The sequence below is a fragment of the Symsagittifera roscoffensis genome, chromosome 3 (genome assembly GCF_963678635.1).
Source record: "Symsagittifera roscoffensis chromosome 3, txSymRosc1.1, whole genome shotgun sequence".
NCBI classification, from domain to species: domain Eukaryota; kingdom Metazoa; phylum Xenacoelomorpha; order Acoela; family Convolutidae; genus Symsagittifera; species Symsagittifera roscoffensis.
In genome coordinates, this window is record NC_087064.1 from 43,882,306 (window position 1) to 43,897,092 (window position 14,787).

General features: G+C 37.4%; 2 protein-coding genes across 3 annotated transcripts in view; both read right to left on the minus strand.

Moving 5' to 3' along the window:
- LOC134842554 (choline transporter-like protein 2) overlaps positions 1-14,787 on the minus strand; it is a 546,776-nt gene that overhangs the window by 483,210 nt on the left and 48,779 nt on the right. The gene's annotated exons all lie outside the window — the stretch shown is intronic.
- LOC134842553 (insulin-like growth factor 2 mRNA-binding protein 1) overlaps positions 1-14,787 on the minus strand; it is an 81,984-nt gene that overhangs the window by 6,674 nt on the left and 60,523 nt on the right. For both annotated transcript variants that reach the window (XM_063858946.1, XM_063858945.1), the window contains exons 8-9: positions 12,047-12,167; positions 4,340-4,666 (exon numbers count right to left, since the gene is read on the minus strand). In XM_063858946.1, coding sequence (XP_063715016.1) covers positions 4,340-4,666; positions 12,047-12,167 — 448 coding nt within the window. The remainder of the gene's footprint in view (positions 1-4,339; positions 4,667-12,046; positions 12,168-14,787) is intronic.

Here is a 14,787-nt window from a genome sequence, read left to right on the forward strand (position 1 = left end):
TCTATTTAAAACGAATTTTCATGTTAAAAACTGCATCAAAACGTGTGGAAAACTGGAAAAGAGTCCGTTTTTTGCATCATTTCCGCTTTCGTGATTGGAGAAAACTGTTTGCATTGTTTTTAGCAAATGAACTTTAACTCGAATCAAAAAGATATAGAACTAACTCAAATTAATGCATGAAACAAAATGCACTAATCCCTATTGAACTCATACCTCTTTGATTTTCAAGAACCTGCTCTTTTCGTTTTTTGTTTAATTTTTCTTGGAATTTGATTTGTTAAAGCTTATTTGACATAATTTTTGATGTTCTAAACTGCTACAAAACGTGTGAGCGTAAAAAATTTACTAGTTTTGTTTATACAACAAATTTCACGTAATGATATTTTCATGAACTGCGTATGAATGCATGCAAGTTAAATAAATTCCACTTGCGAAAAATCAAAGATGAGCGAAGGCAAACATTAAGACATTTCCTGAAAAAAATCACCAAGACTAAGTATGAAAAAAAAAACAAATCTGTTCACAACTAGTTTGTTCATCATGCAACATTTCCTTACATTATGACAACGTTAAAGGAGTGTTTCAAAACTTAAAATCAAATGTGGGGGGAAGTGGAACAAAGCCAATTTTTATGAAACTTAATTTATGAAAATCTATCTAAAAAGAATTGTCATGTTATAAACTGAATCAAAACGTTTAAGCGTGAACAAGTGAACAGATTGTTATAAGATTTCTTACATGCAAAATGCAGAGCGAAAAAATTTTGAACAGCTTTACGTATACGTTTTATGAGGGGTGCGAAATGGAAAAAAACCGTGGCTCTTCTCCAGTCCCCCTTTTAATGTTTTCTGGATTTCAATATAAAAAGTCTATTTAAAACGAATTTTCATGTTAAAAACTGCATCAAAACGTGTGGAAAACTGAAAAAGAGTCCGTTTTTTGCATCATTTCCGCTTTCGTGATTAGAGAAAACAGTTTGCCTTGTTTTTAGCAAATGAACTTTAACTCGAATCAAACAGATATAAAACTAACTCAAATTAATGCATGAAACAAAATGCACTAATCCCTATTGAACTCATTCCTCTTCGATTTTCAAGAATCTGCTCTTTACGTTTTTTCGTTTAATTTTTCTTGGATTTTGATTTGTTAAAGCTTAATTGAAATGATTTTTGATGTTCTAAACTGCTACAAAACGTGTTAGCGTAAAAGATTAACTAGTTTTGTTTATACAACAAATTTCACGTAATGATATTTTCATAAACTGCGTATGAACGCATGCAAGTTGACTTAATTCCATTTGCGAAAAATCAAAGTTGAGCGAAGACAAACATTAAGACATTTACTGAAAAAAATCACCAAGACCAAGTATGAAAAAAAAAAATCTGTTCACAATTAGTTTGTTCAACATGCAACATTTCCTTATATTATGGCATTGTCAATGAAGTTTTTCAAAACTGAAATTCAAATGTGGGGGGAAGTGGAACAAAGCCAATTTTTATGAAACTTAATTTATGAAAATCTATCTAAAAAGAATTGTCATGTTATAAACTGAATTAAAACGTTTGAGCGTGAACAAGTGAACAGATTGTTATAAGATTTCTTACATGCAAAATGCAGAGCAAACAAGTTTTGAACAGCTTTACGTATACATTTTATGAGTGGTGCGAAATGGAAAAAAGCCGTGGCTCCTTTCCAGTCCCCCTTTTAATGTTTTTTGAAACTCAATATAAGAAGTCTATTTAAAACGAATTTTCATGTTACAAACTGCATCAAAACGTGTGGAACAATGGAAAACTGAAAAAGAGTCCGTTTTTTGCATCATTTCCGCTTTCGTCGGAGAAAATTGTTTGCATTGTTTTTAGCAAATGAACTTTAACTCGAATCAAACAGATAGAAAACTAACTCAAATTAATGCATGAAACAAAATGCACTAATCCCTATTGGACTCATACCTCTCTGACTTTCAAGAATCTGCTCTTTTCGTTTTTTCATTTAATTTTTCTTGGAATTTGATTTTTTAAAGCTTATTAGAAATGATTTTTGATGTTCTAAACTGCTACAAAACGTGTTAGCATAAAAAACTTTTAAAATGTGATAATTTTTCCTAGATGCAAATTGCCGTATCAACAAATTATGAGCAATTTTAAAGTTGTTAAGCGAGGAACTCGAAAAGAGCCCAAGAATCGTTTATAATTGACATTTTTCCGCTAAAGTAGACCCAATTTGAGAGAACTGCATTAAACCAAAAAGTTTTGATTCCGCTGGGAAATTTATTAGCTCTAATTCACATTCGTTTTTTGCGCCAATTCCTTCTCTTAAAAAGAGAGCATTCTTTATCTTCCTTTCAGCAAACGAATTTCAATTAAACTAAAAAATCGAAAAAACCTTAACCATTGCAATATACGATATATCTTAAACTTGCAATAATTCATTTGTTAAACACGTAAAACAATACGTTGAATAAGCTTGAACATGGCGAGATAGTGAAGCCTGCATTTAAATATATAATAGAAGATAGATGAAAGTTTAAAAATTAGGAGACGGGTAGACAGACATAATCAAATTAATTAAAAGAGAAGGTATACAGACAGATTGACAGACAGACTTAATTTGGCCCCGAAAAAAAATACTGAAAAATTAATGACCGTGCGGAAAGCTAAATGAAAACTTTTCTTAATTTTCTTAAGCATTGCAATATATGATATAGCTTAAGCATGAAAAAATTCATTTGTTAAATATGAGAAATTTTTATGCTTAAACATGGGAGATAGCTGTTACTCGCATTTAAATATAGTATAGATTAAATATAGTATAGATAGATACAGATTTCAAAAAAAAATGAAAAATCAAATTCGAAGTAACTCACCCACGCATTTTTCCATTAACCCACTCCCCTCGTAAAACTAGACAAATTCATTTTAAATAGACTTTATATTGAATTTCAGATAACATCAAAGGGGGGGGGGGCGGAAAAGAGCCTTAGTTTATTTTTCCTGTCAAAAAAACGTCACAACCATGTCATATTGCAATGAAACTTCTCGCAGTGAACAGAGTAACTAATGTGAACGGATATTTTCTCCATACTTCACAGCGAAATATCACGCAATTTGTTTTAATAACACGTCAACAAACTGTAAATAGAAATTTCGAAATAGCACGGGGACACTAGTCTGCTCGGGGAAATTTCAACATCGTGTTAACGAAGTAAACGAAAAGCGAAAAAACTAAATCCCTTTAAAGGTTTCGGCATTTCAATAATTTGTTACAGTTCACATCTTTTTGAAAGAAACCGACTCAATTTTTAGGAAAATTGGATCAAAAGTTAAATTTTTAGGGCTTTTTTCCAATTTCCGCCCTACCTCTCACTTTTTCTACTTTTATAGTTGTTTTTCATGTAATTATGGCTATATGGGTAATGTGGCGATGTAAAGTACGAAAAACAGATCTGTTCACAATTGTTAGTTTGTTCGCCATGCCAAGTTTCATTGCATCATGACAATAATAAAGTCATTTTTCAAAACTAGAAATTCAAAGGTGCGGGGGGTTGTGGAATATACTTTTTTCTTCGTCTTAAATTTAAAATCTAGTAGGAACTTCATTTCATACTAATTCATCATAATAACACGTAAAAAAACTATGGAAAAATTGAAATATGGGGAACCGGGAAAAATCCAGTTCCCCCTTTGGTTTTTTCCGAAATTTTGTTTGTCTGTTTAAATTGACTTTTGGACTCTTTTCCAGCCCCCCTTCGTAAAATTGCAAACAAGCTGCTCAAAAATTGTTCACACGGCATTTTGTATGTAAGAATTGTTGTACATATTTGTTCACCTGTTCACGTTGACGTTTCACAGCAATTTATAACATGAAAAGTCATTTTAAATAGACTTTCATATATTGTATTTTAGAAACAATTAAAAGGAGGGAACTGGAAAAGAGCCGACTTTTGATGTTCTATACTGCCATCAAGCGTAGTCGCGTGAACAAATTTATTACAAAATTTCTCACATACAAATTGCCGTATGAACAAATTTTAGGTAGTTTTATAATGCAATTTTACCAGGGGGGGGGGGGGGGGCGGAAAACAGCCGAGCGGCCGTATCATCATTCGTCTTTGTTAAATTTGTAACTTATATAAGTGAAATAAGGAAATCTAAAGAACACACTTAGACAGTTGTACGCAGCTTGGATTCTATTAATGAATATAAAACATGTCAAGTAAAAACAGCGGTTCTCGCTGAAAAGCCCGTATGTTGGCCCTTTCCCTTGTATAACTGATCCCTTATTAACTGAATCTTAAAAACAAAGCGCTTTATTTGGGCAATGGAAAACTACAATGTACCTCTTGTCCCTGCATCTGCTCGAAGAAAATTGGAGGAACAGGCAGAGGTGGCACATTGAGCTGGCCAGTGCCAAACGACGCATTCACTTGTGATTGAGGCATGAACTGCGCACCACCATGTCCACCCAACATCGACGGAATAGTCTGATAGGTCGAGGGTAGAGCCGCCCCCAGACGGGCAAGAGTGAAGGGATCAGTGGGTGCTACAGCCTGCGACGTCAGGAACTGATGCGCGTAGGATGGTGGAGGCGCCGCACCCATGAAAGGGTTCCCGAAATGGGACCATCCATTTGTGGGGTAAAGAGACTGCATGTTGGCTTGTTGCTTCTAAAATTCACTTCGCCTGATGCTATGCCTTCCCGCACTTTTCGATATAAATTGCCGCAAATTTATGAACACAGAGGTTAATGTCAATTGTGCGGTAAATAGGAAATAAGTTTAAAAAATTATCCAAGATGCGAGCGAATATAATCAAGAAGAAAGTCAGAAACGAGAGCAGAACTGAGAGTCAAATCATCTGATGAAGAAATGACTCACATTGAAAAGTCTGTGAGTAGAACACAAAAGTTCGGGAAATTAGAAATCATGCATTCGAGCTCGAGGCATCGAATCTACGTCTCAAAAGGAATTCTAGCTCTAAATATACACCAAAATTTACACAAGTTTTACTTCAAATTTTGGATTGAAATATGAACAACTGGTTATTAACCGAAGGATAAAACCAAACATCCAACCCCCTCCCCTTCCCCCAAACATGCATTCATTTGACATTTGAATCTGCAGGCACCAACACGTGATGTTTGCTGTTCTATAGAACTATGCCAACTATGAGCACCGTAATACACCAACCCCGCATGGGTAAAAAAAATTACGGCTCTTTTTCCTTTTCCCCCCGAAAACGAACATCAGTTTTATGGTCTAACGAGTGGTTTTACAAGCTTAATGGGTTTGCTTCATTCTGGGGCGGGTTGTAATCTCACATGTGTTTGCATTAATATCAGAACCCCTAAAATAATCTCTAAAACTTTGCACCAAAATTTCAACACCCCCATCAGAAGGATGCAAACCATCCGAGCTGAGCGCATCGGTATTTTGACTAAAATTTTTGTTTATGTCTAAAATATCCAATTTTACTTCGCCCAAGTGGGCATTAATGGGCATTATGTAGCCAAAAAATCAGAATGCAAATATTTAGGCCTTATTCTTGATTCAAGTTTATCTTTTCATGCTCAAATCAAAACAATTCTCCAAAAAATGGCACAAGGAATTAAAACTATAGATACAATTGGACATTGTTTTTACATTTTTTGATACAGTTTTTGGCTCTTTTTCCTTTTCCCCCCACCTCACTCAAACATGAACTTTATGGTCTAACGAGTGGTTTTACAAGGTTAATTACGAAGACCAAATATGCTTGTTATGGCCTAATTAGTATGCATGCCAATTGTCACGACAATCGGACAAAGTGATCGGAAACTTCAAATATGAAAATTTGCAGGTGGGGGGGGGGAAAGAAAAAGAGCCCAGTTTTTGATAGACATTTATGCAAAAAAGTGAAAAAATTTTCCGAATCGTCTCAAAACAAAATAAAGAAACCCAATCCCAAACATTTTCAAAATACCTGTTTTTATCAAACAAGAAATCTAGGAAAACATGCCAAGCAAGTCATTTGAGTTTAAAAAATGGCAACGGAACAAAACTTCCGAAGCGGAAACCAAGCCGACAATCTATAAGCAGACACCGTTGAGCCGAAAACCAAAAAGAGCTTATACGAAAATTTTAAAAAGTTTCAAGCTCCCCTTGAAATTACAATGCAACACACAAGCAACTACCATGACAATTGCTAACAGCACACAAAAAACTCAGTGATGTGGCAACTAAGCCGACAAAACATAAGCAGACAAACGAAAGTCCGACAATTCAATTTTTGCCACAAATATTTCTTCAATTGCATACATACTGAAAAGAAAACAAGGTCCCACCAGCAGCCGAACCCCCGGCCTTAGGGTGCAAACGCAAGGCATTAGCTCTAGGACAAATGCAAAGGAGCCCGGAAAGTTTCAACCTTCAATAAAAAAAGCAAGTTTACGTAAGTTTATAAGAAAAATAGTTTGCGGTAAAAAAAGTCTAATTCCCGATTACAAGACACTTGCGTTCGCAATCATAGTAAATGATAATATCTATTCTAGCTGCTTAGAAAAATTCGAAACTTTTTCTGTTACTGATCGAAGTGAAACTTTTGATATTTTCGAACTATCGATTCGTAAGGTAAGCATTTTTATTGCAATTACGGCGTGTATGTGTGTACTCGTTTCTTATGAACTTTCTGGCGAATTGCTAAAGAAAAGGCTATTTAATGATTTTCAATGGTCGCAATGGAGATATGTCTGCAGCTGTTAAAAAGTTAGGATACCACTCGTAGTTGTATAAGAGTGTACTTAAACTAAGACTAGATTAAGATTACGGATGATTAAGATTCCTACTAAAATCTGTAGGCTTTTATTTAAGACTAAATAAAAGACGGTGATGCTAACTAAGGTAAGAGAGGATTAAAAGATTGAATTGGTTTCGGTTGATTTGTTACGTATCATAAAAGATAGTGACCAATTCCGAGTCTACCAAAAGCCGTTGCGCTTTTGGCAGGTGTATAAATTAACAACTTAAAGGTCAACGATCAGTAAAGATCAGAGGTTAAATGAACAAACAATAATACTTTTACATTCCCCGCGAAAATTTATCTATAATCTATCCCTTTCGCCTCACAAGAGGAGAACAAAACAAAAGTAATTAAGCGCTAGAATAAATGACTAAGTAGGCGCATTGTCTAGGACCCCCGAGAGTGGATCTAGAACAGTAGGAACACAGACTTGGTAAAGCACCGAGGGCCAAGAAAGCGTATTGTATACTAGGTAAAATTGCACGGTTATCAGGTCGAAAGAGCGGGTGTACGGTACGGAAAAGACAGATGAACGGGCCCGATGGGCCGGAAAGCATGTTCTTCAGCAATAACAAAATTCAAAAACAAAGCACCTTAGATCGAATAGTATGTTTTCGTCGGGTGAAATAAATATAGACTGGTTACTATGGGCGAGCAAGAAACTGGAATAGCACCAGGGTAAATTGAGCAGTAAGGTAGGCAGGGAGTTATCCTTAGAATAGGCAAAATAAGTGGATAATACTAGCATGGATAAATCTAATGGTTATCCGGTGGTAGCGCCCAATGGGTGAAAAGAATTTTACCGACATTTCGGCGAAATTATATGGCTAAAGCAAGATTATAAGTGTTACCAATCATCTTTTTGGTTTAATATGACAGCACTGGAAGTTTGTATGACTCTATGGCAATGGAATGTTAATAGCATTCAACAATAAACAAGATACTAAAGGTACTAAAAGTTTTGTAATGAAGTTTTTGAGAGTTCATGAACGTTTATGATAACATCTGGATTGGAGCTCCTACATCTAATTAGTTTCCCGATTTGCTGCCTTGTTTATTGTCCATCTCCTTAACTCCTCCAGCGTCATTGGCCGTCCAAGGAGTTCTATCGCCGAAATGATAGAGGAGGTGTTCAGCCAGTCTGGGTCAGGTACAATGGGGACAAATGTAGAAGTTGAGGTTTCATAAGGTAGGCCCGATGGGTTAAATTTCGTGGAACAGACATCAGGGCTAAATTTGACTTTTCAGGAGTCTTTTGATCATCTGTTTTCGAGGGCTTCGGGTCACTTGGGTACGCATAGTTTTCTTCCCGCAAGTGAACTATAGTAGGACGCGATGATGAAGGTGGTGTTAATGTTGTCAGGTCTACTAGGTCGACATGATGGCTTTCCATTTCTACGGTAGTTGCTTCTAACGTTGAGCATGCTGAGACTAAACTAGGTGAACCAAATTCTGGAGCATCACGATCTTCATCAGTTAAATCAACTACACTGGTAAACACTCTCTCACCTAGCATCTTGGGAGGCTGCCTAGTTCGCATAGGTCTGGTGTTCTGACGTGTAAAAATTTCTGACAATTTTTTCGAGGGTGGTGATTTCATTGGTGATGACGCCTTTCTTTTAGCGGTACCGGACAATTTCTGTGTTTTCGTGGTACGGTCAGAGTGTATTTGTTTGGATTCCGTCCCCGCCATGGCGATTGGTTCTTCAGTCGACTTGGAAAACTCTCCTCCGGGATTCTCTGGAAGAAACGGCATTTCTTGACTCGCTTTATTGGCCTCCTCCACAGTGTCCAAGAGAATCAACTGTGGGATCGCTTGTGAGTCTCTTTCATTATCGCCAGAATCCAAGTCGATCAAAGGAATCGCATCTAAATCGACCTTCTGATCAACGTGGTCTGATATTTCTAGCTTAGGATCTGTTCGTTCGGAGATTAGGTGTTCGTCTGATTTTGTAGCTTCGAGTAATGTTTTATCCTTGAGGTCTTTTAGTGAAATTAAGTCGCTAGCATTGTCGTCTGAAATCTCTTCATGTGGTTCGATCATCACTCCGGGTTCATTTAAACGACTTTTATGAAGGTCGGGTTTGCCCGACGGGCTTGATTCTTGGTCACTTTCGAGGCCTATCGGGGTTCTCAGTCTCTTTCTCTGTTCTTCTTCCTCTCTGAGAAGAGTTTCCCTAGAGCTGTTCATGGCCGCGTTTCGTCTCGCAATATCAAGCTCTTCGAATTTCCACTGAAGATTTCTTTTCTTTTGGGTTGTTCTTGAGCTTTTAAATCCGACATTTCTTGGTGGTTTTGCAGTTTTCCTCAATCCTTTAGTCGCATAAAATCTAACCAGTTGGTCTCGTTTTCTTGGACTTGGTTTCTTCTGGGTGCACTGTCTTTTAATGGCTAAATCAGATTTACGTATTATTTTACCATTTTTTAAAGTCACAGTGTGATCTGATTCCCTTACGATTTCGTCCTTGAGTACTCTATAGTATGGTTCATTTTTCGTTCTATCTTGGATTTTTCGATAAACAATGGTCTTACCCGACGGGTTGTTCAGAATTGAGTCCTTTATGCCCAAGGCATCTCTTTTTTCTGACCGAGAGAGCACTTTTACTGGGGATCCAGCACTGGTTGGTACATATCTCACAGCATTTGAGATATCCTCCGAGGATGATGAGTTTTCATCAACTTCTCCATCTTCTATATCGTCGGGGGCGTCCCAGTCGTGTCTTCGCTCTCGGCTCATTAGTTTTTTGCCCTTATCTATACATAACAAAGTTTTATTCCAATCAAGGTTATTCGAAGAGGGTGATTTGACCAAATTATGCCAGATGGTGTTAGGGGATCTACCAAAATGTGCTTCGAAAGGAGAGCAGTTAAGCGACTGTTGGGTTACTGTTCTTAAGCATTTTATTATTTTCAGGAGTGCAGATTCTAGTGAAGGTTTTGGACGTTCTTGTGCCATAACCAAGAGTCTTTCCTTAATGGTCCTGATTAGACGTTCCACTAGTCCGGTAGCTCTATGATCACCCACTGGGCTAAATATCACCTTTATGTTGTGATCGTGTCAGAATTCTCTAACTTCCTTGGAGATAAAACCAGATCCTTGATCTGTTCTAATGGTTCTAGGTATCCCGTGTAAAGCAATGTATTTACTAAGGAAGTTTATGATAGATATCGGCTAGAACTAGGAAGTCAACGGCTAGAACTAGGAAGTCGTCTAAGTTAACCTCAAATTCGGGATTTTCCTGCGGGTTGGTCCGGATATTATCGTTTTCTTGGGGTACACGATTCTGATCGACGATGTTAGTTTGTGTTTTTGCTGAACTCCTACAGTGTTTGGCAAAATGTCCTTTCCGTCCACACGTATTGCAGTTTCTATCTCTAGCCGGGCATGTGGATAGGTGTCCTTTTTTGAATTGCCGACCGCAATTGCGGCATTTGTTATTTTCGACGATATTTAGGGTTGGTTCGTTCTTCACGTATTGTGGTCTTGGTCCTGGGTTGTAAGTTGGGAATTTTAGATACTGTTGATGGATTTTAGTACCTTTTTCGTGAACTAATACGTAAGATAGTACGTTTTCTGGGGTCAAGTATTCTATACATAGTTTCTTTTGGATCTCGACATTTCTCATGTTTGTGATGAAAATGTCTCTTACTAGTTCTGACTCGAGTTCCCCCAGTTTACAATTTTTTGCTAGTTCTGAAAGAATTTCATGGAATTTTTCTAAGGACTCATGTTCTTTCTGTCTTCGGCCAAAAAATTTAAACCTTTCGTATGTTAGGTTTGTAGTGATCGTGAAAGTAGTTTTTAATAGTTCCCAAAATTCTGCGAAATTGATATCCAGAATTCTTTTGCCAGGATTTTTATGGGAGAAGCATTTCTGTCCTTCTTTTCCGAGTGCTAGGTATAACTGTAATTTTAGCTTCTTGTCAATGTCTCCGATTTGAAGTCCGTTAAATTTGGCGTTATCTTCCGCCCTTCTCCTTCTTAATTCTTCGTTATAATTTTGTACTGCTACTCTGTGATGTTCCTCTTTTTCGGCCCGACGGGCCTGATCCTCGGATGGGTCCGGTGGTTCTGTCGTAGGGTAAGTTAGTTCGTTTCTTATCGGTGGCTTAATTACATCTTCGATGTCTACGGAGTCTTTCGCAATAATTGTCAATTGAAACTTTTCCGCCCACCTTTCCCAGTCATGTTGATTTTCGTTTGATGAGTTGTTCCAAAAAAACTCTAATCCACGTAGATTCGATTCGTTAGACTGCGCCATGTTAAAAAGTTAGGATACCACTCGTAGTTGTATAAGAGTGTACTTAAACTAAGACTAGATTAAGATTACGGATGATTAAGATTCCTACTAAAATCTGTAGGCTTTTATTTAAGACTAAATAAAAGACGGTGATGCTAACTAAGGTAAGAGAGGATTAAAAGATTGAATTGGTTTCGGTTGATTTGTTACGTATCATAAAAGATAGTGACCAATTCCGAGTCTACCAAAAGCCGTTGCGCTTTTGGCAGGTGTATAAATTAACAACTTAAAGGTCAACGATCAGTAAAGATCAGAGGTTAAATGAACAAACAATAATACTTTTACAGCAGCTGTTTTTTGGATCTTGCTTAAGCGTTCAATTCAATATCTCACGAATTTTTTTCAAAAAAATGAACAAATGGCTTTCTCAAAAGCGGCTGTAACACTTTTCGAAAAATCGTCAACAGGCACTATAATTGACAAAAAAAACTTACGAATAGGAAACCTTGAATCGTGGAGTGCCACAAGGGATAGTTCAAGGACGAAAAATTATTCTTAATTATGAAGCCCAAATATGTTTCCCATGGCCTATTTAGTCTGCATGTCATTTTTCATGACAATCGAACAATGTGAACAGTAATTATAATTATAAAAAACTGCAGTTGGGGGGAAAGGAAAAAGAGCCAAAATTACTGATTAAATTATGCAGTGATGCAATTTAATTGATTAAATAATCATGTAGTTAAATTATTCGGCTCTTTTTCCTCACCCCCCCCCCCCCCCCCCCCACCTGCAAAACTTTACAATGAAAAATTTGTTCACATTGTTCGATTGTTATGAAAATTAGCATACGGACTAATAAGGGCATGGCAAACATATTTGCTGTTCATAATTAACCTTGTAAAACCACTCGTTACACCATGAAATAGATGCTCGTGTGAGGTAGGGGGAAAAGGAAAAAGAGCCAATTATTCTCCTCAATAAACGAGTAAATACAAATTTAAAAAACATCTGGCTCTCTGTACTGACCATGATATGATCGACGTCTCGATCGTAGGATGCCCTGAGCTTGATTAGCATGGCTCTAGCTGCCTGAGTTGTCTTACTTCTCTCCCCGTCTATTGTGATGATTCTCTCCATTTCCGTTGCTCTAGAAACACAGAAAGCCTAGAACTCAATTTGGCTCTTTTTCCTTTCCCCCCCACCTGCAAATTTTTATGTTTGAAGTTACTGTTCACTTTGTCCGATTGTCATGACTAATTAGGCCATGACAAACATATTTGGTCTTCATAATTAACCTTGTAAAACCACTCGTTAGAGCATAAAAATCATGTTTGAGTGAGGTGAGAGGAAAAAGAGCCCTCAATTTAAAGCGCAGAAAGCATCCTAACATTTTGAAGCTTGTTAAAATTTGTAATCCACCCTCCGTTCATTATTAGACTAATCGGATAAAAAAAAACCATTTACTCCCCAAGTAATGTTCAAAAAGCACTATTAGAAACTTCAAGTTCAAGTAAGTCAACATTAGTGGAAAAGACTACCAGGAAAACCTATCAGAAAGGTTGCCTTGATATATATTTTTTCGTTAAATAAAAAGAAACAAATAAGCTGAAGAAAAAATGAAACCATAAATTAGGAACAATTTTACAAAAATCTAAGTAAAAAATGGCTAAAAAAACAAACTTTCTACTAAAACAAAAAAACTTAGCCAACAGAAAAGAGTTGATGAACACAGGAAAACAGGAAAAAAAACACGTTTTAAAGCTCATTGAATTTCAGGGATAGTTTATGATAGTTTCTTTGTACTAGAATTGATCCAAATTGAGAAAAATGAAAGAAGAAATTTTTCTCATCCCGCTGGGAAATCTATTAACCTATTCCTTAAATTCCATTTTCAAAAAGAAAGGCGTTTATGTTTTTTGCGCCATTTTATTTTTTAAAGGGAGGGGGTTCATTGCCTTCTTTTTTAGCAAATGAGTTTTAAATGAACTCGAAACAAAAAATTCAAAATAATACATGACACTAAATACACTAATCCGAAATAACTTTCAGAAATTTTGCAAAATCTCAGTAAGTGTCAGAAACCTTTTTCAAATTGCACCGGCCCTTACTTCCTCGCCATGCATCCTTAGGGGAGACATATGTCATCCATTTCCCTGTAGCCGATCCCACCTTGAGGAGGTGGATCACACAGGGACTCCCTCCAACCGTGACCAAAGCGCGATTAAAAAAGGACCTTCGAAATTGAAGACCGCGCCTCTTACCAACTCAGCCGCGGCTGCTCATCCCTTTTCATCAACATTGCACGAAAAGCTGATGGATGAAGAAAATTCTGTGCAAAATCAGCGAACATCAAGGAAAAAATGAAATCTCCTCAAAACCAAGCCGACCCAGTTTGATAAAAAAAAGAACGCGGCTGATTTTTTTCAAGGCGTGCAAATTGGTAATAAGTCTTAGAAAAAACTTTGATAAAAGCATCACAGCATAAAAAAATCATCAGTTTAAGCAAAATTTGAAAATTTGCTTAAAAGCATTTTAGCAGCTCAGACCAACCACTTTTTAATAAACCAAGAGCTGAACAAGCAGACAAAACTGATGGCCAATAAAAACTGGCGAAATTCAAAATAACGGATAAAAATATTGAATTGACATTGAAAGAATAATATTGAAATATTGAATGAACAATAGAAGGCTAACCTCTTTAAATCGGGCTAAATATGAACGATGGTTCAAGCCTCCTAGCCACAAACGGTTTCTGATTGGCTTCTAATTAACTACATAAACACTACATGGGCGAAACTCTGAACGCTCCGACAGCATTTAGTGTGAGTCAATTTTTCTATCTAAGGGTCCTTAAATTTATAAATCAATCGAATGAAACCAAATATTTTTGATTTGAGTCTAGTCCGGAGTATAAGAATCAGTTAATCTGTCTCGATTCGATTGGTTACAAACTTCAGCGCGGAATACATCCATGTTCTATATGTGAAATATATCCCCAGGTTCTCAAGTGTTCAGCGTCTACATGGGTAACACCCGATACCTCGGCCAATGGGACACAATATACCCTCTATCTCTCTGTCTTTTTTATTGTTTGCGAGCTGCACATTCCGGCCACTCTGCTCCACAACTTTCTCCTCAGAGCCGGCATTGAATCAAACCCTGAGCCAAAGTGGCCAAGCGGAGTCTGCACAAAGCATTTAGCCTGGAACTCCTAATCAGTCCTCTGCAACAACTGCAAGCACTGGATCCAATTGAAGCCCTCAGGGGCTTGAACAGCACAAAAGACAAAGACATTTTTGATGAAGAAAATGTACAACAACCGAATCACAACCAGACCCCCATCCGCACCCACCGTCTTCAAAGAGCACACCGTAGATTTCAAGATTCTCCAACTGAATTGCAATGGACTCAGAGGGAAAACCGACGTGACCCTCCACCGCAAGGAGGAGAAGAATGTCTCAATTGCAGCACTTCAAGAGACCAAATTACCCAAGAGCAGCACAGTATCCACGCTCTGTTTCTCGGAGACATTAACACCCACAGCGAGATCTGTGACACAAAAGGAACCACAGACACAAAGGGCGACAAATTGCAGAAAAAATCATCGTCTTTGACTGGGTCATAATGAAAGAAAATGTCTCTACCTGCTTTCCGGCAAATGTCCCAGAAACCTCTACCGTCATCTCACTGGCAAGTAGCGACATTGCCACAATTGCCTAGTGGGCCGCCATGACAGAGCTAACCTGCGGCCACCCAATCTGCGGCAG